Here is a 25,433-nt window from a genome sequence, read left to right on the forward strand (position 1 = left end):
GTTAGCTAGGTGAGCTCGTGAAAAACTTTTCTTTTTCCGTCCTTCACGAGGACGTGAGGGCAACGTCGACGACGATGACGACGACAACGACTAATGGACTAACGTCTTGGCTACTTTTTTTACGAGGGTGACTTTGCCCCAAGTTTTACGAGACTTTCCTTCAACTTTCCATTCTATCGCGCAGTGCGAAGAAGTTGAAGTGGGCGAGAAAAACGATAGAGTTGCGACAAGAAAATCGTTGACATTTTCTTTTCTGGTCCACCAGTCACGTGTGCGACAAGGTAAAGACTAAAAGTCCTTGAATCTTTCAACAGATATGTATCAGTCTGCTCGAGTCACGAGGATGCAACCGAACCATGTGATGCTTCATTCGCTATCTCTGTTTCCCCCCTTGCAGCTCTCGCGATCTTAGCTGAGCTTTCACGGCTCTCGCACTCTGATGCGGCTCGATGTGCGCACGAGCTTGTTAAGCTTGTTAGTGCAATGAAACTGCATTACAACTGTAGCAAAGATTACAACACTGTACACACTCTGTTTCTTTCACCACTCGATATCTTTTACCTCCCACTTTCAACGCATTGTAAATATTCGTTCGCGTGCCACTGTCGTCAAATAATGTACGCAATTTTTTCTCCTTACACTTTTTACCAGCGTATCTTCCCCTGTCAAACGCGTTTACTCAGTTTACACACGGTAAATCAACCGTATCATTTTTCTTGTCTCGATACGAGATGACGGTACTTTTCTGCTAACGAGAACGTATTCACACGTTGCCGGATTATGAAAATACACAAACATCTGCAATGTTTCCCGACAAAAATCAAATTCGCTGATCCGTTCAAGGTGTTTTTGAATATATTTTTGGCCACTTCTCTCTTTCATACCAACTTTAGAAAGCTTTTCTTTCATTTTTTTTATCAAGTGTTCCCGTCAGTCTAACGATGGGCAATGAAAATTACGTTTTTTACAGTGAAGCGTCTAACTTCAGTTTACCAAAAACAGATTTGTTGAAGTCCTTAAATATTTTGTTGAGCTCGCATCAACGGAATCTTCCTTTTATGCGAACCTGGTAAAAACAAATAAAAAATATCTTACGCAATCAGTTTACCTTTGTGGATAAAGAAAAATAATATGAGAGCACCCGTTTCCAATGGGTTTAGACGTTCCCCAAACACATGTATCTTTAAAAATTGGTGACTAAGCAATATTCATCGCAGCAATAACAACCGGAAAAAACTAAACCGGTTATTTTTGGTTATGACGAAAACAATAACATCGTCTGGGTGACTCACTACGGATGATTAAATTATCAGCGTGTCAATTGAAATATCTTCAATGATTTCCTTCCTGAAAGCTATCGGGTACACTCATGCTGGATATCCAATCGTTTTACTAGTGCCTATAGTGAGGGCGCTCAAAGAGAGCCCCGTGCTAACGACCTCATCGAGTTAGAATCAAATTATAAAACTCGTCATTCTAACCGAGATTCGGGCTCAGTGAGTATACAGAAAAAAGTATTCCAGCCAAAATTTTGCGCAGATTCAGAATGGCACAGGATAAAATTTACTTACGAAATGAAATTCGCACTCGAGCAAATTTTTGTTTTGTTCATATTTCTGATTTTTAATTAATTCCACATACGTGCTTAACGAACAATACACCATGGTTATCGTAAAAGTATCTTTGTAAGCGAATGTTTCTCTCGGGGGATATCAAAGGAATGGAAAAATGATTATTTAACGTAAATCTCTCGAGAGATAGAATTTCCAGTTGGCATACTGAATAAGCATGGCAAAAGAGAGGGACATTAAAAATTCTCCACCGGAATGCCGCCCCGGGCTTCTCTGTGTACCGTAAACTCGACGAGTTTCTCTATTTCATTCTCTTACTTCCCCTCTAGCTCTTTCCATATTTCTCTCTTTCTCTTCCTCTCGTGCGTTAAATTCTCCGTCTCTCTCTCCTTCCATAGCTCTTCGATAATCGAATTTCAGCGCCGACCCGTTATAATTATTCCTATCGAGTCGATGTGTTTCCGGCTGAGTGAAAACGAAGAGATGCACACGCAATTCATCGAGGCAGCATAGATCGATAAAACGAAATTCGAAGCCCGAGGAAATGTGAGTGAGAAAGCGAATCTACCTCGCTCCTCCATCCTCCCCCTGCAGTTCTACGTCTCTCGTATTCTCTGCTGTATCCTATGAGGGAATCCGAGAAATTCCAGAGTACGAGGAAAAAGAATGGACCGAAGGAGAGAAATCCACAACCGCAATGTAGACGTTACTCGTGAACAGAAAGAAGAGCGAAATTCTCCATCAATTTTTTTATTCCCATTCACATATTCTCGTATAAATTGAGCAGGACATTGACAGTTCATTCTGACATGCATCAACGAAACAGAAAACCCATAGTTGATGGGATGCACGAAATTAAAGTAAAACTGCGTATACTCCAAAAATCTTCTCATTATTTCCACATTATTATTTCTGTTTTATCAAGGTTTATCCACCCGGAATGGAGACTCGTTTTATTAACTCTCCAATAGAAGAAGTTTCTTCGACAAGACAAACTCACTAGAAAGTTGCAAGGTTCCTCAGACCTTCTTCGCTCTCTCACTGAGCTCAATCGTTTCAGCTTCCATTAACTGCCCGGTTAATTCACCAATTATTTTTATTTCGAAGAGAAAAATCTTCACCACCATTGCGTATCTAATCAATTGCAATAATTGTCACATTATTCATTATTTAAAATCATAAAAATCGCGCTGTACGCACAGTCAATTTTCACACAGTGGCCAAGGCTAACTGCGAGATGCAGGTGGCTATATTTTTACTGAGTTCGAATTGATTAGCATCGCAGAAGGTAAAAAAACTGCCTCGAGTTCCTGCTCAACTTTGGTGATCACCAGAGTCACGAGTTATTAATGTACGATCATCTTTAAACAGCTTCGGACTATTATTCCAATTATAACTTTTTTCAAATCTTGGTACCGTACTTTTAGAGTGAAATTCATCTGCAAGCATTACTTACAATCAGTGGTTTTGCAGTCGTTGTTCGAGTCACATGTCGCATTTTGGACTCTGGATTGAAAAAAATAATTGAGTAACATTAAATGATATGAACATTCTTAATCATCTTTTACAATGTCTCGTGTAGTTTTAACTTCCAAAACTCTCTCTCTCTTTCTCTCTCTTTCTCTCTCATAAATCACATTGCGAAATGGGTTTGCATTATTCATTCCATCACTCAAAGATACGAATGTGTCTGAGGAAATATACTACATTATGCTTTATTTGCTTCAGCACTCTCAGGAAATTGTCCAACAGCCGAGAGTATCCAAATTCAGGTGTTTTTATTGATGGACTCGAGCAATCGATATAATCTGATAAAACTGGTACTTCGATCTAACGAATCCGTCATATACGCGCATGGAGTTTAATTCTGAAGTAAAAGAGTTTTTCAACACAATTTTCATAAAATGTTCTCTTTTCTTTTTTTTCGACACGCGCTCATAAATATTTCTGCGTTTATTATGCATTTTGGCAGCACTTTTATTGCCGTCGCAAAATGCCGAGATTACAGTAAGAATAAACAGGAGGAAAATCCAAGTGGTACGTGCGGATCGAAATTCTTCATGTGTAAAAAGCAGAAAAAAAGCTATAACGCTGTTTCACGAGCCAAAAATACCATGCCCAGAGAGCAGTGGAGGGAGAGCGTGAAAAAACATCGCTGAAAATTCGAGTATAAACGTTTATCTTTGTTTGTGTCCAAAATTCAAGAGGCAATAAAACAAAAAGAGACGAAGAAAGAAAAAGTAAAGTCTGAGGAACGAGTGACGTCGGAAAAAACACGAATTTTACTCCATCACATTTGTTTATCAGTTACTCGCTCGCGAGACGCTCACTTGTTTTTTACACACCAAAAACAAACCAAGAATAGAAAGAACTAAAAAAGTACAAACGAAAAATCGTGTCACGTCGTTCGTTTTCGGGATGCGAGACTTGAGACAACTCCGAAATTTCCATACGCTTTTAACCAAGCGAATAGCTATAGAGGAGCCTCATTTCGTGGAGATCGAAATCGTGCAAGCGAAATTTTTTCCACGAAAAATCGAGTTCACTGGGTTTGAAAAAAAATCATGATCGAAAGATAAACTGATTCTGTTTACGCGATTTTTTTATTATTAATCTACATACGAACGTTTCATTGTGACTAGAAAGAAAATCAATACTCCAATTCTCAAATACTTTCAAACCAATTGATTCTCATTGCATTTCTCAGTTGTGGTTCCGTAAAAGAGAACATGATGGATGCACTTACCAAGGCTCGCATCGTAGCCGCTTGAATATATGATCACAAATTATCGACTCGCAGCGTCGGATAATTACATAATTCCACATAATCATACGGAATAAGTGATGCCATGGGAGGGATCGACTACGAGAGCGTCCCTGCTGTTTTCCAGCTGTGGTAAAGAGCTATAAAGAGGTAGTAAGATACTCTAGAGGCGGTGGTTCAAGGCAATGACATTAGTCATTGAACTTGCGGATGAGCCAGAGGCGTACAATTGTTTCTCGAGTCACAGTGATTGCAAGAGTCTTTGATTAGTCATTCCTATCGGATACAGCGATGCTCATTAAAATGATGTCGGAGTTTGAGCATGCAGTTTCATTACTTTCTGAAGTGGATTAGGCACATTCTTTCCGACAAATCGACACAAATTTCACAAAAATTCATAACATTCGAGTGATGAGAAGCTCATCCCGATTTACTGCATCTTTGCTCAAGCGAGTGACGCATCCATGTAAAAACGATTGATTCCCTTTCCACCGAATGGAAATATTTAATGTTTTTACTTATATTTCAATTATACGCCCGAATATTGTGAATGAAAAGAACTCGAACAGAAAGCATTTGCATAAAAAAGAGTGATGAGATTTGTCGAACCAACAGCAAGCCTGAGAGCTCATGGAACGACTGAAAATATCAATTTTCCGAAGTTTTGAATGATCGATTAAGAAAATTGATATGTGAGCAAGGCAATATGTTTGAGTTAGGGCTAAGAGTGGAACGAGTTTTATGTACGTACATATAAATAGGATGAGTAATCCATCACGATCGTAAAGCCACAGCCGGAAGGTCTTTTCCAGTTTTGCTTGCCCTTGGTTGCGCTACTATTACCATATAGTCTAGCCAACTCCGTCGCTACAGCGGTATCTCTCTGAGCCAAGAACGTGGCTTTTCGTATTGTCGTCACGATTTGGCAAACCCTTCGAGCGACAGATAGAGCCGAGCCCACAAGCGAATCAACCACATTTGTTCAGACCCACGTTAAATAATTGGCCACGTCAGTTTACCTCACGAGAGCTTGCTGTTTCGATTAATCGGATCCAACCTCATTCTTTTCGTGGTCTTATTGTACGAAACGAATAAAAGGAACGAAAAGTCGTTCTACGAAAAAAACAGAAAAAAATGGCGAACAAATTTTTTTTAAATCGTCCTGACAAATCATATTATGCCTTCGCGCTTTTGATTTTTTTTCTTGCAACGACGTGAGATTCGGAGGGAGACCGAACGCATTTCGTAAATTCTAAATTACTGCCTGTTTGGGCCTGATTTCATTGTGTTCCCGAGTACGGACGTATAAAACGAAACTGCAGCGACGGAATTCGCCACCTCGTCATTATCCTTACCAGTTTGGAGGTAAATATTTCAATTATTACAATTTCGAAGGCACTGCCTTAAATTCGACGACCGTGTACGAGACGCGATCTCATTCAGTTCGACTCACGTGCGTGTAACGACTGGAGGCATAACAAAGTGTAATGAATTTCTATATTCGCCATTGTCAACTGAATTCAATTGGAAAAATATTTAAACGAAAATTGCCTTCGTGATTTGGATGCAATATTGTACTTACTGCGGATATTGGATTTCATTCCTTTATTGAAAAGTAAATTCTCGATTATCATTACTTTTGATTTGATACTGAATTGATACTGAACAGATTTTTTAGCAAAAAGTTAAACTTGCTGCTAAATTCCACTGAAAATATTCATCGTTTTCTTCTTCACTGGCCCAATTAAGCTGCGGGTAAACTAAACGAACTTATTCTACGTTAAATACTCTATTTCATCCGAGCGTTTGGATAATCCATCAGAATTTTCAATCATTTTATACTCCCACATTATCGGAACGTAACGAAAACTGTTCTACTCTCTTATTTAAAGCTTGAAAGCGAATTCATTACCGTGTTAAAGCAGACCACGTTTATTCCGTTTTTTTTTCATTAGACACTAATGTTTCGGACTAACAGACTGCGTATTCTATTTACCGTAGGTTCATTTACGGTATTTTTTCCTGTGAACGTGTAACGAGAAAACGAACCTCTGCTACGTATTTTTATGAATATACATTCAAAGGTCTACTTCATGCGAATGCACGTACGTATATAAAATACATATAGCATTGCGTGTAGTAAACGCAAATAGGCTCGAGACTAGAAGAGACTCGGCGAGGTGGAAGAAAAAATACGAACAATAAAAAGCGAATTTTATCACACAGAATAACTGCGTTTCAGACTGTTTAAAAAAACATTTCCGTCAGTCGCCGTACTAAGGTTGAAATTTTCACTTAAATTGGATTTTCATAAAAAATCATAGAATATACTTTTCATTTCACAAGGTCACAACAACTCGTTTGATTATTTCTATAAATGTATATTGCTGAATGACAGTATTTCAATTAAAAAAATGTACAGATCGACGGTGTGCGATCGATTTGTGGCTTCCGGAGTTTGTCGAGTTCGCAGCAGCCTTGAGGTCAATACTTCGTTGGGTGACTGTCATTTGGCTCTCGTAGAAATGCAGCACGCACTTGTGCCTTAAGATGCGTAGCCATTGGCTACATTTTCGAAGGGTAATACGAAAGTAGAAATCTGCTGAAAATATTCCTGAGGACATCGAATGTTTTTTAACATTCACGATAACTCTTCTCGGTATTAAGTAAGAACTTACAACGAAATTAATAAGCAGACAGAAAACGGTGTGGTTCGAAATTGAGCAACTGGAGGTTATGAGACATTTGATAATTCCGGAATACAATTTATTTTCCATCATCATTCGAATGAGCACATTGATTCTTAGGGACCTTAGGAAAGTTGATGCGAAAGTTTGGAAAGATTATATAAAATTTTGGGACGGGGAAAGTTTTACATTCATTTGTATGCTGTAAAGTAATTATAAATCCTCGAAGAACTTGACCCGTTTTTAAAAACGAGCGCAATACTACGATCCTAAAAATCGTAGTTTCCTAATATTTTCCATGAGCTTTGTGCTTATTACATATAGATGCAAGTTACGTATGTTCATAAAACACAATGCGATGTCGACGATACTGTTGGCGATGGAAAGTTTGAGGGAGTCACGAGAGCCTCGAGTACTTCAAAAAAGGCTTCTAAAAAAGTGAATTCGAGAAAAATAGAATTCTTAAAGAGCTGCCAAGCCGTTCGCGGCGTACGAAAGCGAGAGAGGAGAATGTTCCGAGCTTCTGTAAGGGAGGGAGAGAGAGAGAGAGATCGAAAAGGAGACGTGAACGAAATAAAATCGTTGGAGTGGGAGGAATGAGTGAGAAAGAAAAATAAGTTGACTCGTGAGGCAACTTAAAGAGCTGAGGCTTTTTTTTACTTTGTCGCAGCTGTCTTTGACGATTCTACACTCACGGACGTTCACTTGTGCGTCACGGTGCGTATATATTGGTGATAGCCAATTGTGTGAGTGACCAGAAAACGGGCCACGTGCGTGAGCCAGCAGAACTGTAGCTAGAAGAAAGAGAAAATATCGTATAGACATGTTTGTATTGGTACAGGCAATGAAGCTAACAGAAATGACGCGGGTGCTGAATCGACGAATTGCAGAAGCTGGAGGGCTCGTTTTCGTCTCTCTCTTTTGACTAATGCCGTCTTTTTCTCAGTTCTTTCTCTCTCGAACTATCTGTGCTCTTGCACTGCTCATCAGAAGAGATAAACCATGCTGGAGAGAGAGAGAGAGAGAGAGAGAGAGAGAGAAAGAAAAAGAGAAAGAGAAAGAAGGAGAGGGAGAGAAAGAGAGGAAGAGTCACGACAAAAAGATAAGCGCGGAGGGGTTTCTGAGTCTTTAGCATAATAACACCGAGTGCTTTACCTCGTTGTAGTCAGTTCGTGTCGTCGCTTCGATCGTACCACACTTATCGTCTCCTCTGGCAAATCCATTTAGGAAAAAATCGTTAACTCAATCGCGATCCATTCCGGCAAACAGATCGTATTAAATCGAGCTGTTAGCGACGTTGGATTCTCTGTCCTTATTCATTGTTGTTTTTTCTGCCGAGGAAGCCAAAAGAGACTCAAAAACTGTTTGCAACGAGTGAACGATAACGTGTATCCACAAAAATAATCATAATAATAAACGATTCCAATTCCTTCGAGCGGAATCTAATATCCATTTTGTGGCTTCTCAAATGAGCTTATTCTCCCGGCAGTAAAATACGTTTATCCGTGTGTACAGAAATTCAAATTGACCCACATCCACCATTATCCGGAAACCGATTATTTTCGATTCGATCGTTCGGTTTAATCGTGAAATCTTGATCTGCAAATACAGAACTCATTTTTTCAAGATTTGCTTGTTCTGTTTGTTTATAACAACGTCACAGAGGGGCATTAGCCGAGTAAACGAGAAATCATGGTCATGGAAGCATCAGCAATGGTCGTCGATTATCTTGTCTTCGTCGCGGTCATTATCGCATCGTTCGTCATACCGCTTTGGGGAAGGTTCAGGGCTAAGAAAAAGGAGACGAAAGCGGATTATGTATTCGCAACCGGTACCGTTTCGATGGGCGCAATGATGCTCTCCATTGCTCGTGGTACACTCGGAGTGAGATCCTTTCTCGGCTACCCATCGGAACTTTATTATCGCGGTAGCGCAATGTGGGAAACTCTCTACGGAATGTTACTCTCCTATCCAATAGTATGTTTCATCTTCGTGCCTGTCTACTACAACCTTGGAATCACGTCGGTCTATCAGTATCTCGACATGAGGTAATTTTAAATGTATTTTTATTTAAACCTTTTTTTTATTATTATTCTAACAAAAACCTTACTTTATCTATAATTTTCTTAAGCATCCACAAAACTCGCATCGTGCTTCGAATAACCAACAAAATTAAGAAATTCACGATAATAATGCTCCGAGTGCATTTTCGTCGCTCTTGTTCTTTCATGTTTGACCATTTGCATAAACAGACAGAAAAAAATGATCAATATCAATGTAATGAATAAGACACTCGTCAATGTCGTGATAATGTACGAAAGAGTCAAATTCGTTTATTGAATATACCCTCAGACATTCTTATCTTCATTTTTTGTTTATACACATTAAATTAATCAATATCGTAATGCAAAGCCAACCAATTGCTTCAACTCTATTGGTATTTTTTTCATTAATCCGGTAAATACTGAATTTGAAATTCTTTCGAAGCAATAAATCGTTTCGGCGTCGGTTATTACAGAAAAAAACAATAAACAACGAAAGCTGCAATTCATTTTGTTATAATTTATTATCTTTGTTATTAATGTTTATCTTCCTTGTCATGTAAATCTACTGTTTTGTGGAACTCACACTGTTCATACATCAATTTCTGACTTGAACATTTTACGTTAGGCAGCGCTCCACGTTTTGTTCGACAAAGTAGAACGTCGATGATCGTGGAGCTCAGCAAAATTGCCTGCTCGTCTGTCCTACAGTGTAACTAATTGCCATGGACTATTCACTAGAAATAAAACACACCTCGTGTCTCAAAGAGTACAATAAATGGAACAATGAGTCGGAATAAATGGAACTATTAATGAATCGCCTCGATCTCGTTTGATGACAGGACGTTTCTTTTCATTAACAATGTTTCTTTCGTTTGTTTATAAATGATAAACGATGCAGGATTAATCGATTGATTATTTTTGTACGGTGGAATTCGGAGAGATGAGAATTCCGATATGAGTAAAACGGCAATCAATCTTTCTATCTGTTTCGTTCAGATTTTGCTTTTCTACACTCATTTTTCTTCCGGTATATTCAACAAGAAGAAAGACAAGCGAGACGAAGATTAATATCGTTTTGTTGTACTCCCCCCTCCCTTTATTTGAAAATTATATCGCCGTTTATTTACAGATTTAAATCAAAATTGGTGCGATGCCTCGCAAGTTTTTCGTATGTTATACGAAGTCTCCTGAATCTCGCAGTGACGGTATTCACACCGTGCGTTGCATTAAAAACTGTCATAGGTTTGCCTTATTGGGCAAGCATCCTCGGGATTACGACGATATCGGTCGTCTTTTCGTCTATGGTGAGTCAGCATTAAACACTGAATATTCATCGTCTTTTCTATCACGAGATTCCACACAGAATAGTCTTTCTAGCACTTAATCTTGGAAACATTCGTTTCACGTGCTGAAAAGGTTAATGACTAAAATGATGTAAATTTTTTTCATGGCGAAAGACTCAACCGATTAAACATAATAAATTTCAGGGTGGTCTTAAGGCAGCCATCATGTCAGACGTAATTCAGGGAGTCACAATGATCGGAGTTTCTCTGGCTATCATCGGTCAGGGCGTCTTCGATATTGGCGGCTTACGGCCCGTCCTTAACATAACCCACGAGCGTGGACGGCTTGATTTCTTTGAGTAAGTTTTCGTTCGTATTCTCAATACAATTTCTTTTTTATCATTTATTTTCAACATCGAAAAGGATTGTAGGAGTGAGGAAAAAATTTACTATGAAACAATTTAAAACTCTGATACGAGAAATAGAATAAAAAAACTGTTGCAGAAGTAAAATTTTCTTAGATTATGACGAGACAATTGGCGGAAAAAATACCACCTTTAACTCGATTATTTCTTATTAGTCGATTTCAATATCGATAAAAATGGATTTTCGTAATCGCTTAGAAAGAATACGTTTTGTAAAAAAACGAAAGAATTTACGATCGCTTCGAAATTTACTCATCTCAGTTTCACGTTATATAAATTTGTATAACCATGACGCTCGAGGTCTAAAAAATGTGACAGTCTGAATATATTATGTGAGTATATAAGGCGTGGATATGTTGAGAACAGATGTCACGATCCATGTTCGGGAAAGAACGAAACGTTCCAAATATCGCTTCGAATGATTCGATAAGAAAAACTGTGTAATTATGAGTGAATTTCAAGCATGCGGTTTTGTTTGAACATTTTTTTCTGTCCAATTGCCAAAATATGGTGAAATAATGAGTCATTCTCGACTCATGTCGAATCGAGTAGTTCAAACGACTACCGAAGCAGTTTCGAGAGTCAATGAATTTCGATATTAAAATTTACGTTTAATTTAATAAGTTTCTTAACTCCTTCAAGTCGATTCCGAGATTTAATAAAATAGTCTTAGACTGGACCTAGCCGATCGAAACGATTGCAAATTATTTAATGAGTTAAAACAATAATTATTTGGTTAATAAAATGTTATCGAAATCAATCGGAGTTTTAATAATCAACTCGATCTTCACACAGCTTCAACATGGACCCAACGATCCGTGTTACGACAGTCTCAGCAACACTGGGTCAGCTCTTCATGAGTCTTTCGATTTTCGGTTGTCAGCAAAATTTTGTTCAGCGATATTGCAGTATGAGCAGTCGCAGTAAAGTTGTGAAGTGAGTACACCTCGAAATCAAATAATGCCAAAAGAAGTTGATCTGGAGGAAAAAAAATTGAAAACACAATCACGAGTATAAATGAACGTGAATTTTATCGTTTGAATCGACCATTAAAGGATTCTCTTGTTACGATTTAATTACAGGACGATGATGACGAACATGCCAGTTATAACGATATTGTTTTCGTTATCGTGGGTCGTTGGTATGGTCATCTTCGCGAATTATGCGGACTGTGATCCTCTGAGCTTAGGCTACATATCAAAGTTCGATGAGATAGTGCCGTTTTACGTCGAGGACAAATTGGCCTATTTGCCAGGTCTGTTGGGTCTCGTTATGGCAACCCTGTTCAACAGTGCACTAACTCTGGCCGTATCCAACCTCAATTCCCTCGCAACGGTTACATTCGAGGATTTTCTAAGTCAGATACCGGCGCTGAGCAATCTTCGGGACACGCAGCAGCTTCATCTAATCAAGATAATCGGTGTTATATACGGTGTGGTGGTGGTAGGCATAAGTTTCCTGGTGGCAATGCTTTCGGGTGTTATTGAGTCGTCGATGTTGATGACTTCGGCAACGTCAGGACCGTTGCTGGGTGTCTTCGTGTTGGCTATGTTGGTACCATGCTGCAATTGGAAAGGTGCTGCAGGGGGTATGATTTTCAGTCATATAACAACCTTGTGGATCACGTTCGGACACTTGTCGTTGACGAATGAGGCAGAAACCCTGCCACTGTCAACGGTTGCTTGTCAGAACGACACGTTTTCACCGCATCTGACGAGACCTTCGAGTCTTTACTCACCGGTCCAACGGTTAGAAAATGCCTTCTCGACTACGCCCAGTCCAGTCTCGAGCAACACGAGCCAAACACCAATAGAATTTCTCTACGGCATAACCTACATGTATTACGCTTTTATTGGCAGCATGACGACTATCATAGTTGGCATATTAGTGAGTCTTATTACTGCCGATGCGAAAGAGGATGCGTACGAAGAACATTTGTTACATCCACTAGCACTGAGATTTTCAAAATGGTGTCCTGGCAAGCCACGCCTTTACGCCAGCAGCACGAGATTAGCCGATCCTCACACAACGACGAATCCGGCTTACGCCGATTCGCTAACCTCTATAACTAACGGTACGAGCAAATTAAATCCATTCGCCGGAACTGATAGCGACGGCAAGGTGCAGCTCAATGCTGCCTACGTTGATAAACTCAATGCTCTTAAGGAAGCCTCCCTCGATGTTAGCAACGAAGTGACCAAAGGCACGAGATTGTGAGTTATCGTTCAAATGAATATTCGACCAACGGAGGAACAATGAAACTCTGCTTACTTCTGCGATTTTTAATTATGATTTTTTTGAAAAATCAATTCAGTGAAAACAGTGCCAAATTTCGCATAACGGACTAGAATACTATGCAATCGTAGATTTCACGTTGCGTATTTTATTCTTTCATAATGTTTATATTAATATAAATGTGACCGAAAGCGAAGCGCTTGAGGAGACTCCGAGGGCCGAGACAAAAGAGTTTTGCGTCGATGTCCAAGCGGAATTATTCGAGGGCCTCATTTCCGAAAGACTTTTGTTGCCTCGACGATAAACAAATGAGAAATATTTTTTATACGATTACACAATTGTACCGTCGGAATCCCCCAATTTTTTTCATTGTTTTTCTCTCGTTTCGACGATCTTTGGACAAGTCCCGTAGAGAGGTTAGATGAGACTGACGATAGCGATTGAATCGACAATGTCTATCGAGTAATGATATTCAAAAGATTCAATGAAGCTCGCTGTATTTAAGAAGAAAAACATTGTACAGTACTCGATAATTCGTTTCCTGCGATCTTTTTGCTGTCGCTCTCAGCTCCTTAACTCCAGAACTCATGGTTAATTTACCTCAAGACCTCGCAGTGAACGAATACTTGTTACGTGTTGTTGTTACAAAACAATAGGTCGAATTTTAATAGTTAACTTTGATTGTTTTTTTTTTCTTATCATGTGAATTACTGTGATGCCACATGAGTGTGATCAAGAGATTGTATTCCGTTTTTTCGGCTCTGTAAATATATTTTTTGTAATGCCAGTTTGATTGAAGCAGCGCTTGAGTAAATCATGTCATAAGTCATTGGTCCGGATGTTTATGCCGAAAAACAACGTGAACATTTGAATTGGCATTGACTTTGTGTATTGTTATACTTTGTGGTTTTCTAGTTTAATCCTTTATTATTTAAGTTTTACCATTTTCTTTATCCGCACAGTCATCGATATGGCATGAAGGAGATGTATAATTATATCGCGATAAGCAACGTGATCATGTATTTGAATAGAGATCTGCAGCGTCCTAACGAATGTTTGAACATAGCCGCAACTATACAAGGCATTTAAAGCCGAATCGACAAGTTTTTCAGACCTCAGCCCTCATTTATTTGTCTGATTTTCATGTTTTTTTTTAAGTTTTGATCACGGCTATTTGTGAGGGTGCAAATGTAAATGTAATGTAAATGTAAATGCAATGTAAATGAACATAATTCGAAGGATTGTAAAAACGGTCGTTCGACTTACGTGAATGAATTATTTACGAAAAAAGCAACAAATTGAATAAAAAAAAAGTTCTTGATTTTGTTTTCCACGATGATTAATAGGTTCGTGAGATAAAAATCCTTTCACTACTGTCAGCACTTCTTATTGCAGGTTGAATACTGTTCGTGAAAATGAACAAAAATGTTTGTCGAATTCACAGGTCTTATTTTTCTGAAAACATCGACGGTGGAATATGGAAATGAACGAACCAACGAGACACTGAAAAAAAATAATGCAGACTTTTCGGTTTTCGATGTTTCACTCTGCAGTCTCTCTACACATGCTTCCGCAGCGCTCCTAATGCTCCCGAAAAACAGCGCTATTAAAACATGCATTCGTTAGTACACAGCTGATGCGGTTCAGAATATTCACTGTACGAGCTTCGAGAGTTCCTACACATTTTTATGCGAAATATTGTGGCAACAGAGCTCATGACACAGCTCCTAGTCCGCAGAAACATTCCTCAGGTCATTTTTTATCTCAAAAAGGAATGAGTGAAACTAACGACGGGTTTCAGGATCAATTGTAAACGTCTTCGCTATGAATTTCGTAATTATTGAAAAGTAAAAACGAGACTTTCAGACTAAACTTGGCTGTAGTTTTCATAAATTATTTTGAAACCGGGCTATCTTGATCGAGCTTTTCAGTGGCTTATCACGCCACAATATTCGGCGTTGAATCAACGCCGCGCCCTTTGACAATGATAAATTAAAAGTAAACGAAAAGGAGCAAATCATGAATGAATAAAATTTAGTTAACTAATATAAAACTAAATATGAGAAAACATTACGACTAAAAAGGATTTTCCCTATTCTTAGTCCGAGAAAAAACACCGATTTTATTTTAACAAGAAGCGGCATACTCTAATTGACAAATACGTTCACAGACAACAAGCACCTCAGTGAGAACGAAAGCCATGGCTTCAAAATACCTTGTCCTATCTTACCGTCCCTTATTCAACCCGCACCGAATCTCTTCGTCGACGCAAAGGTCTTGATGCCGCCACTCACACCCCCCTTTGAATTTCTCCATTAAAAACTAACGTTTTTAATTAAGTTTCATTGCTATGGATTGAATTTCATGACAGAAATCACGTGAGATTATTAACTTGAAGTAATATGACGAAAACACTGCTACAACCGTATAATTAATTACAACAACCGTATACAAGTAGAAACGGACGGTCGTTGCTCTACGCATCATAAGGGACATATACTTGTTTGAGGAATGAAAGGAAAATAAATAACGAAACGTCCAAAGCACACTTTGATAAATGAAGATTGATTGTTTCTATGCAAACGTAAAAAACGTGAGAAGGTAAAAAATGTGAAAAAGAATAAAGTAATAAATAGAATAACAAATAATCCGACACGTAACGGGCAAGATATAAGTGCGCTTCGTAATACGCGCGTGTTCGAGTGCCTCGCGCGGTGAGTAATTTTCTAAAGTGATCTTTTCGATTAAACTCTTGGCAATGGATAAAAGGGGTTAACGGAATCGAGAGTGCGTCGTGCGTCTGTATACGAGGTTGGAGAAATAATCTATTGGAAATTTGCGTGATTGTACCCATGAGAACTAATTTATATAACGAAGATGCGGACCGTTCATGTGTCAGGTCAAACGGTACGAGTATTTATTTAGAGATAACGTTGGAACTTGTGTTCCTATTTCGTTTACATATTTTATGCACTAAATAACGTTGCTAACTCCACTTGTCATTAGTCACTTCATTATTAAGGTATGTTGCGGATAGATACACGTTTTAGTTTTAGTTTTACTTCGTTATGCAAATGAGACTCGGTTTAGCTGTGAGTTACGTTTTTGATCATCCTCCAAATACATGCGATCGTAAACTGACAAACATAGGAGTATGCCATTCCCATCGCTAAGCTCTTCTCCCTTCCACGAATCTCTTTCTCTCTATGGCTAATAAACTGTACTACTCTACTTTGGTTTAATATGTACGGGGAAGTATTACAGTTTGTGACGTGTAGTATTTTACTTGTCGTAACTGAAAACCGTTGCTGCTAACGAGTTTAAATTATTCCCTTCTGTTTCGGATATCACGACAGCCCCTTTCAATTCACGGTGTCAAAAACAATGAGAAGGAATATTTATTCATCGGGCACTTTTAATCCTCGGCGGAATGTGTGGTGGTAAAGATAATTAACTTGGGAATGATTGAAGTTTATTTTTACGGAATGTTTCTCCGGAAGATTCGGGAGGTTCTCGTGGTTGTGATATTCAATGAACTGGGGAGCTATCCGGGTCTCGCACTGACAAAGTCTCAACAATCAAATCTATCGGTTTTGAGAGTGCATTGAAATTCATCGCGGATTAAGAGTCATCGAGCGATGGTGTAGGCAGCGTCAGGTGTCCAAAAATTGAACTTTATTTTCATTGAAATTCTTTTGTTTTTAGAAAAAAATTGAGTTTGGTTACTTACCGGGCTTCTGAACTATTGATTTTGGGTATATCTGAATATGTACGAATTATGGCTGAGCTGGATTACGAATGCAGTGGAAGAGTGATTTTTTGAGTGATTGAAGTTGAACGATTCCTGGCTCGATATTTAGGGGGATGCCACGACTGTGTATAAAACTCTCTGCGCACTTTAGCAATACATGCGTGCAAGTCGGGATTTATTCAGAAAATCGCAATGCTGTCAATGCGAAGAAAAATCCGCATATAGTGAAAAAGAGAAGTAGAGAGAGGAGAAAGGAACAGGGGACGAGAAAAATCGTAAGATTTTTCTGGAATTCCGCGGACATCGAACCGCTACGCAGCTGCTGTGAGAATTTTTTTCAACCTGATACGCATTTCTCGCTGTTTGGAAGACGTCCAAGCTGCAGAAACGGAGAGGAACTGAGGAAGACGACCGGAACTGCTGCCGCAAAGGAATGAGATCCGATCGTGTTTTTGCTGGAAATCCTGGGCTTGGTCTAGTTGAAATCAAACAGCGACAGAGTAAGAGACCGAAGTACCACATGAGACTCGCTTCAAGAATAGATTCAGCAATAAGCCCGCGAGCCTACACATCCATACATACATACTTGCGTACACACCCGTCTCTCTTCGACGTCCATTTTTTCCCGTAGCTCATCCTTTTCACGAGCTCCTTTAGCCATTGGCAAATTTCCGTATTGGTCGCCGATATTTCGTGTAGCTCGACAATCGCCCGTGGCAGTGCTTAGACCGGATGTCGGTATTCCTTGTGCACGGAGAAAGACCTTCCTATGGAGCGACTGCACGCGAACAAAAAACTCGAAAGACGGAAACGACGAGAGTCAGATCTCCCGAAGCCAAATACGGAATTAGATGATGGGGATGTGAAGCGTGACGAATCGTACGAATATATCGTCGTAATTGTGATTTTTTTGCTACGATGCAGAAATTATTTTCCAGGGAGACTTCAGATCCTTCATTTTTTCACTTGATTTATTTGGCTCCAAGGATTTTCTGCCAAATGTAAAATTTCTTTCATCTTCTTGTGTGTTTCTCATATTTTGACGTATTCAATACGTGTTCGGTCACATTGTTAGTCATGAGTGAGCTTCAAAACAATCTGTGGAGAACCTGGCAGGTTCAGACGCTTGTTTTTCTGACGAGTGCAAATGAATTACTGCCACCAGGAGCTCAAATACTGTGTTTTACTCGGCGATTGACGTTCCGAATAGTGTCGGGTTAAGTGGTCATCGTACCAAGTGTTGGCCGAGCCCGAAGCTACTCAACCTCGAAGATCACCGGCGTCAGACAATTTTATGTTATAACCTCAATCTTTGTGAAAAATCTTTCCATTGTAATAATCATTGGTTCTACGTTTTTTGTGCACATTTTAAAAAAAGGGAGGAGAAATGATATTAACAAATCGAAAATAATGCATGTTTTCTCATAAGATTGGCAGACGCAGTATGGTGCTCGAAGACTAAATTTAGATTCGTGTTTCGATATGGGCTACGAAGGCATTCGAGAGATGAAGGAACAAGCTTCAACGCTATCAAGGATCTCTAAATAGTTCGAAGCACCGAAACGAGAATCCTTGCTCTTTCACGAGGATTCTCTCATGCTCAGTCTGGAAAAAATGGTTCAACGACCCGTCGAAAAACATTTGATCACGCTATATGCCCATCTGCCAAGAGGAGTAGGCCCCATTATGACTGGAACTTGGAGAGAGCCTAAAACCTCAGAAGGATAAAAAAGAACCAACAGACGCCGCAATGTAGAAACGTCTGAAGGTCGTTCGACGACGAGAAACTCAAGAGCCTCTTACTCGGGCGGCGGACGAGAGTTTTGCCAACCCGCGGTTTATGCAGGCTTATCCACGGACGTGTGTTCACGTTGCAAAAAAAAAAAAAAAAAACAAAAAAAGAAAAGTGCAATTCTGAGAAAAGCACTATCCGTTTTCGTTGTCTTCGTATTTATGTAAATTAGGTTCTAACCAAAAATCGTAAAATTGGCACAATTTTCTTTTTTTTTTCAGTTTCGTCTAGGGAGGCATTGAAAAAATCTGGCGGCTGCTGTCGCTCCACTTTTTTTCATTGTTTTATGTTTTTTTTTTTTTATGACGTATTATGTCCGTCTCGCCGTTGAACCAGAAGGTGAATTTTTGTTTTATGTGTGAAAAACCGGGTTGATGTGTGAAGCGCACGAGCTCGGAACCAATTTATCTGATAAACGAGAACTTTGTTACGAAACAACCGTACAACTTCAACGACATTGGAAAATTGAATTACGTCCATTATGTCAGTCCAATCGAGGTAAATTTTTTTTTAGGTTACACAAGAAACATGGCTTTGCATTGTCAAGTTTATCAAAGCGAGCTAACATTACGATATTTTATTACGAATATTTGAAAATAAACTTATTGATAGTCATCGAACAGTTCTGGTTTTTTGTAACCTCACTTTTCGTATGAACAATAGAAATTTAATTGAAAAACTACACTTCTACTGACGCGAATCGCGGAATGATTCACCGTTTATTACGATGAATAATCGACCGAAAATTCACACTTAAAATTTGAGGCTTATCGCAGTAACAGTAAATTGTCATAATTTTCGTACCTTCTCTGTAGATTCATCCGATTTTTTCATCAGCTATAAAAATCGGTATTGCAATCGTTGGGGCTTTCACACATGTGTGAATTCATTCATTCGTAAAATATTTGATACGAGTTTTGCTCCATTGTTAAGAATCTGAGCCCTAAAATGTGACGATGAATGTAATTTGCAGGTCCATTAAAGAAGTGACGAATTTCAATTAACTTTTATCACAACCGCATTTTATTATCAGCCCTCTTTCACAGCATTCACAATTTATTGGCCCGTGTGTTCTCATTTTCTCGATTTTACTGTGTCGTTCGGACCGATAAAACCTCCGTGTATGACGCTGTCTCGGGGAAACACGCTTTGCAGAAAATTTAGCATTCTGTAGGTTGCACGAACGTTAGATGTTGAATTCAAAATTCCAGTGCAACGTCCCGACGGCGCCGGCTTACTGTCGGAATAAAAGCGGAAAGATAGAGAGGCGAGAAGAGAGAAAGATCTGCTCTTCTGCGCTCTCGTTTAATGAAAAAGAGGGAGAAGGAGCATTAGACTCGACGATACAGAGCAAATGAAGACTCGTACGTTTCCTCGTGTTTTGCCAGATTAACCTGAACGAGGCAAAAAATAGCCAACAAAAAAGTTCATTCCATTGAATAGAAACCACATCACCGAAGCAACGTTGTACAGCTGGATTGCGGTCGTTGCACGATTGGCTACAGGGACGATCGTTCCCAACTTGCACATCAAAATACATGTCATTTGCAAAAAGTGGTCAAAAAAATTGCTTCAATCTTCGTAAAGTTTCACTAGAACAAACACAAAAGTATCGATTCTATTGTAGATGAAAACCCCGTTGATGAAACATCTCGAAAGCTCAGCCAAAAAGTTGAACGACTTTTATATGATGCTTCTTCAATTTCAGCTGTAAACGAAAAGTTTAATGTTGAACTTAATATTATCTTGGCACCGTTGGAATAGAGGAAAACTTTTTTATCGTGATATTGACCAACATTTATAAATGCATTTACACGTCGAAAATGTTCAATAATGTTTTAACGTGTAAAAAAACTACGAATATGCATAAAGCAGAACACAAAATTGCAACTTATTAAAATATTTCTTTATTAACGGCCAAATTTTGAATATTTTTTAATCAATTAGAATAAAAATATGTCGACACTGAGGCTTCACCTTTTAGAGATACCATTTCATTTTAATTTCCCACAGAGCGGCTCGTATACCATCTTGACCTCAATATATCGAATTCCTTCCGAGAGTAAAGTGCGGAAAATACGGACTGATACGGTCAGTGCCTGACCTAAGTCCTGGATGGTAATGCGAGTAAAGTGACCGCGAGAGAGTGTTTTGGGAATCAGGTTCTCGCAGTGATTTCGTACATGAGCTACAGCATGGTTAGCTGATCGGCACTCAAAGGCGGAGGATCCCTTGGGAAATGTTTCTAAGATTGCGTACCGATTGTTCACAATTCCGTGAATAATCGATTAATGTTCGGCGCGAATTATTTCGCGACTTTTAGTATAATTTTCCAAAAACTGAGATTATATTTCGATACGTATAATCAGAAATGACAGGAAAATTGGGATTCAGATTTTGTAATTACATCGATCGTGTATACGCGATGATTTTCAAGAAAACAAATAACGGAATAATTGGAAGGGAGAAATCTGAGAAAATCGTAACACATGGTCATTAAAAACGAGTCAATTAGTAGAGCTGAATAAAGCCGACAGAACTTTAATTAGTGGCCTACGAATCAATCAATTTTTTCGTTTGCGTAAGATAACCATTATCTCATCTTTACTGCTGATAGCAAACGAGCATAATGACTTTCGTTTTGTAATCTTGATTCAGTGGCAGCAAGGCAAAAAATGAATGAAAATTCTCAGCAGATTTTCTCGCTAAAGATTGATCGGTCAGCTTGCTAATTAGACGTGGATCATCACTCCCTCGTGTTGGTCCGTCTCTCGCCCTCTCTCTCTCTCTCTCTCTCTCTCTCTCTCTCTCGCCCGAGTCTCCTCATGTTACTATCGCTCTATTCATCAATCACGAATCCCGATTAATTTCAGATGGATGCCATGTCAGTTGGCGATCGAGTCGAACATTTGCAGTTGCGAATACGATGGGATAATCCTAGTGTCCGGAAATTCTCCTGGTACCAATGAGCCTGAACCCTTCAAGAGTGTCCTCTATGCGGCGGCTCAGATCGATTTTGCTCTAGGAACAATTGGTGGACTTATACCCATTAATTTACCGGCTAAGAGACTTATATACAGTCCAACTGGTCCTCTCAACATGGATTTTGATGACGTGCGGAGTTTCGCGGAAGCAGCGTCACGAGGCGTTGATAGGTTGGCATATATTCCTTCCCGGCAATAACAACCTTTTTAATTGAAACATTCGAGATTCGATAATTGAAAAACCTAACATTCACGGTACAGTGGCGTTTTAACTGGAACTTTTCAGATTTGATAATAAAAATACTCCATATTTACAGAGTGCGTATCAATAACTGAATGCTTTCACAATCTGTATACATGGAATAGAAGATTAAAAAAGTCCACAGGTAACCTATTACAGAGTAATTCAGTTTGAACGAGAGTGATAAAAGAAAAAGTCGTGTTCTACCTCCACAATAATTTCCGATCGGATCGTACCCCTGGATTTTACGGGTTGCTCAGCAAGCCCATGAAAACCAGCACTCCGCGGTGCTACCCTTTTCCGTCGTCTCGTTTATTTTTTATCGAGAAAGTGTGGAATAAAAGTTTCAAGGTGGTAATTGTTATTGACCGAGACTAGGGAGCTAAAAAACCTAGAAACGCAGGAACATATACTTTCTTTTCTTAGTGTCCGTTCCTCTCTCTTTCTCCCTCGTTCCTTCTCTCTTTTTCTCTATTTTCCTTCGGTACTTTGCGAAGAATTTCTTGGTCTTCTCTTGTAATCACACGCGACCTATTTCTTTGATATAGTAAGACAGCTGTATGCCTTCCGTCGACAGTGTTGATCGTACGGTCTTAACATAAGAAAAAAAATGAATGCATGGCATGAGAAAAAGCTCGTTTTATGTGATGCGTATACAGAGTGTCATCATCATCAGTCATCAGTAATAAAAAATGAAACATTTGATTCTGGTCGAAATTTCCTAGCCGAGAAAGTCGTTGAACCATTTTTTTGTTCGAGAATCTTTTTACGAATGGGCCAGAAACTTTAGTTGTGCCAATCATTCTCGCACTGCACTGTCATGCGCGATCAACTGACCGAACTTCGACAGAAAGTATTGCATCAGGAATTCATTCGATGAAGGAACGTGCAATAACTCGACTCAGAACATTGTCACATGAATCAAAGTTGTCATGTGCCCATATACGTGAGTTTGGAAGAACATTCACGAGGGCACAAAACGTTTTTCTTCGTCTCTTTCTTTCTTGGAAACAGTGCAGTGTGTTAGTAAAGGTGTGTGCAGTTGCCTAACAGTAAGTACTGAAAGCTCTTCGCTTGACGACTAAAGTGTGATTTCCCAAAAAGCACGTCGAACGAGAGCACGAGAATGAAAAATAGTTGAAGAGGAACTTCAGTACTGAGACCGAAAAAAAGTCGCACGACTGCGAGTCAGAGAATTTTAAGTCGGGAAAATTTTCAACTGCTCTTCGATTCCATTAGCGAGTCCGTTGTGCTCGCTAAATTCCACTTACATACTTTCACCACACACTCATTTTCACTGACGGAAAATGCACCTTAGGACAAACTCCGATGTTTTAGAAGTAATTCCACGAAGAGCGGAAAAGAGGAAAAGTTTGAGGCGCGCAGCCAGGGCCGGAAGGGGGAGGGATCGATATGAAACATGCGAACGGAACGAGATAGAAAGGATTCTAAGAATTCTTGCAATTTTTGTCTCTCGAGCAATTACAAAAAATTTGAGAGACCCTCACCCTTGCTGTCTAGGTCCGTTCTGCAGCTGCTCCGTTGTTCACATTCAACGAATCTGATTTTCATTCTCATTTTTAGTACAAATAGGGGTGAGAATGATTTAATGGAAGCAAAAGGTACACCGTCCGGGGAAAACGACTGAAAAAGCGGGGAAAACGGTGTCTTATAACCACCCTTCGGTAGAGAGTTTTACAGCTCTTTCAAATAACCTTTCGAATAATCGAGTGAAAGAAACCTGTTTAAAAGACTCCAGTTCGGTCAGTTTTTTTACCGTCAAGTTAAATTTAATTTACTAAAACATAGCGTGAAAAGAAAATACTATCGACGTTGATGAAAATTCAAGTTTATTTTCCTCGTTCTGAGCAGCTCTCTGACTTTCTTAACTCTTGACTTTTCCTCCAATTTTCCCGTCCATTCATCCAATTCTTTCTTGTTACAGAGCCTTGAAGGCAGGTGTTCAACGTCCATTGATCGCTCTTATACCTGATGTAAGATTCGAGAACGTTGAGCTGGTTACGTTGCTCGGTGCACTGGACGCCCTTTACGTCGTAAGTGATTTTTCTTCCATTGACATTCGATCTCCAATGGGTGCAGAATTTTTATTCCAAATAACTTCGAAACGTTTAACCACAATGGAACGAGTATAACGATCATGAGAAATCAAATAAAATAGTAATTTTCTTCAAAAGGTTTTTCACATCCTGTGACATATTTGAACAATATTTGTTTATGCAGACCTGCATCACTAATACCATTGCCTTTCAACGAGTAAACAGGATAATTGAGTTATAATTACTGTAAACTGTTCCGAAGGATGCAATTCAATTGAAGTAGGAAACTCCGAAGTAACGAGGATTTATCAGAACGCTCGTTACAATTGGCAACCTGTTACAAACTGCACTCAACTTCTCTCCAGCATTCTCTTTTGTCTCTGGAAATTCTTGACTCTTCACTTATTCTAAGCATCACGTACATTTTCCATTACGGTGTAGTGCTTCTTTATCTAACACATTATGGAATTACTCACTTGCCAAGAGTATTTCATGGCTCGAGGGATCGTGGCTGTGCGTCGTCGAAGTAGGAGGCTAAATACGCCCACGTACATATTCCCTCTCTTTGTCTGTACGTTCCTCAGCCTCTCCCATTCCCTTTTACTTTCTATATACCTATCGCTTTCTCGGGAGTTAAACTTTGCTACTGGAGAACTCTGGACCCCGAGGCTAAGCCTCTGGACTGGAGGTCCAAGTATGAAGGTATAACTATAAAGGCCGTTGAGGGGGGGTAGCGCCGAAATCTCGTTCCCCCTCCTGACGAAAGCTCTTTCCTCTTGCACTGTTACTCTTCGAAGCTCGCTTTCTAGTGTTCCTTGATAGATATAGATAGTATTATACTTACGTCCACATATACATACGCAAGATGAGGGCAACTCAAGAATGGAGAAGGGAGAGAGAGACGAAGAGAGGCGGGAGGATGTAAGACAGTCGAAGAGAAGGGAACGTACAAGAGTTCCTACATATACATGTATGCCAAGATCGGCTTGGTGGCGTCGTTGGGACGGGACTATATAATGGAAGGAGAAGAAATGGGAAACAATCGGGAGCACAAAGGAGAAAGATGGAAAGACATACAGGGAAGAAGACAGGGAGAAGACCCTGCCTGGGGGATAGCCAAGGGTTCACAGCACCAGCGGCTCTCCCTGCTTTTCTCTCTCTCTCTCTCTCTCTTTCCTACCCGGGAGTAACAAATGCCTTGAATTCCTGAATCCTGGTGGCTCCGAGCGACCTAATTAGCAAAATACTCGAGAACCCTCTCGCTGTGAGCGTCCCTGCATCTGCACCATCTTCCATTCCCGCTTCATCTCCATCGCATCTTTCGGCTTTCCATCCCCTCTCTTGCCCTCCCCCGTTTCCTCTCCCCTGAGGAGCCTGCACCAGCCTCACTCACTTCTTTCCGTGAACTGAAAGCCTCGCGGTCCAACGCGCGCGCGAATGCGGCGCGTCGTTTTCCGGAATACCGGAATCCGCCTGTGGAATTTCTCGTCCCGTAATCGGAACCCATGCCAGTATACGAGACTGTGGAAAAGAGAGAGAGAGAGAGTAAAAGGGTCACAGGATGTACCCAAAGCAGGACCGCAAGGCGTCGTCGTGGC

The 25,433-nt window shown here is 39.7% G+C and overlaps 1 protein-coding gene across 4 annotated transcripts in view; it reads left to right on the plus strand.

Annotated features, from left to right (window-relative positions):
* The window catches only part of LOC122406066 (putative aminopeptidase W07G4.4), a 65,207-nt gene that overhangs the window by 27,889 nt on the left and 11,885 nt on the right, over positions 1 to 25,433 (plus strand). For 2 of the 4 annotated variants that reach the window (XM_043411265.1, XM_043411266.1), the window contains exons 2-6: positions 8,686 to 9,070; positions 10,197 to 10,371; positions 10,555 to 10,709; positions 11,571 to 11,711; positions 11,858 to 14,331. In XM_043411265.1, coding sequence (XP_043267200.1) covers positions 8,715 to 9,070; positions 10,197 to 10,371; positions 10,555 to 10,709; positions 11,571 to 11,711; positions 11,858 to 12,992 — 1,962 coding nt within the window. In that variant the 5' untranslated portion in view covers positions 8,686 to 8,714 and the 3' untranslated portion in view covers positions 12,993 to 14,331. Of the gene's footprint in view, positions 1 to 5,355; positions 5,701 to 8,685; positions 9,071 to 10,196; positions 10,372 to 10,554; positions 10,710 to 11,570; positions 11,712 to 11,857; positions 14,332 to 21,426; positions 21,709 to 23,723; positions 23,833 to 25,433 lie in introns of those variants that run through there. The other 2 variants (XM_043411267.1, XM_043411268.1) reach the window with 2 other exon arrangements.

This window comes from Venturia canescens, chromosome 2 (genome assembly GCF_019457755.1).
Source record: "Venturia canescens isolate UGA chromosome 2, ASM1945775v1, whole genome shotgun sequence".
Taxonomy (NCBI): Eukaryota; Metazoa; Arthropoda; class Insecta; order Hymenoptera; family Ichneumonidae; genus Venturia; species Venturia canescens.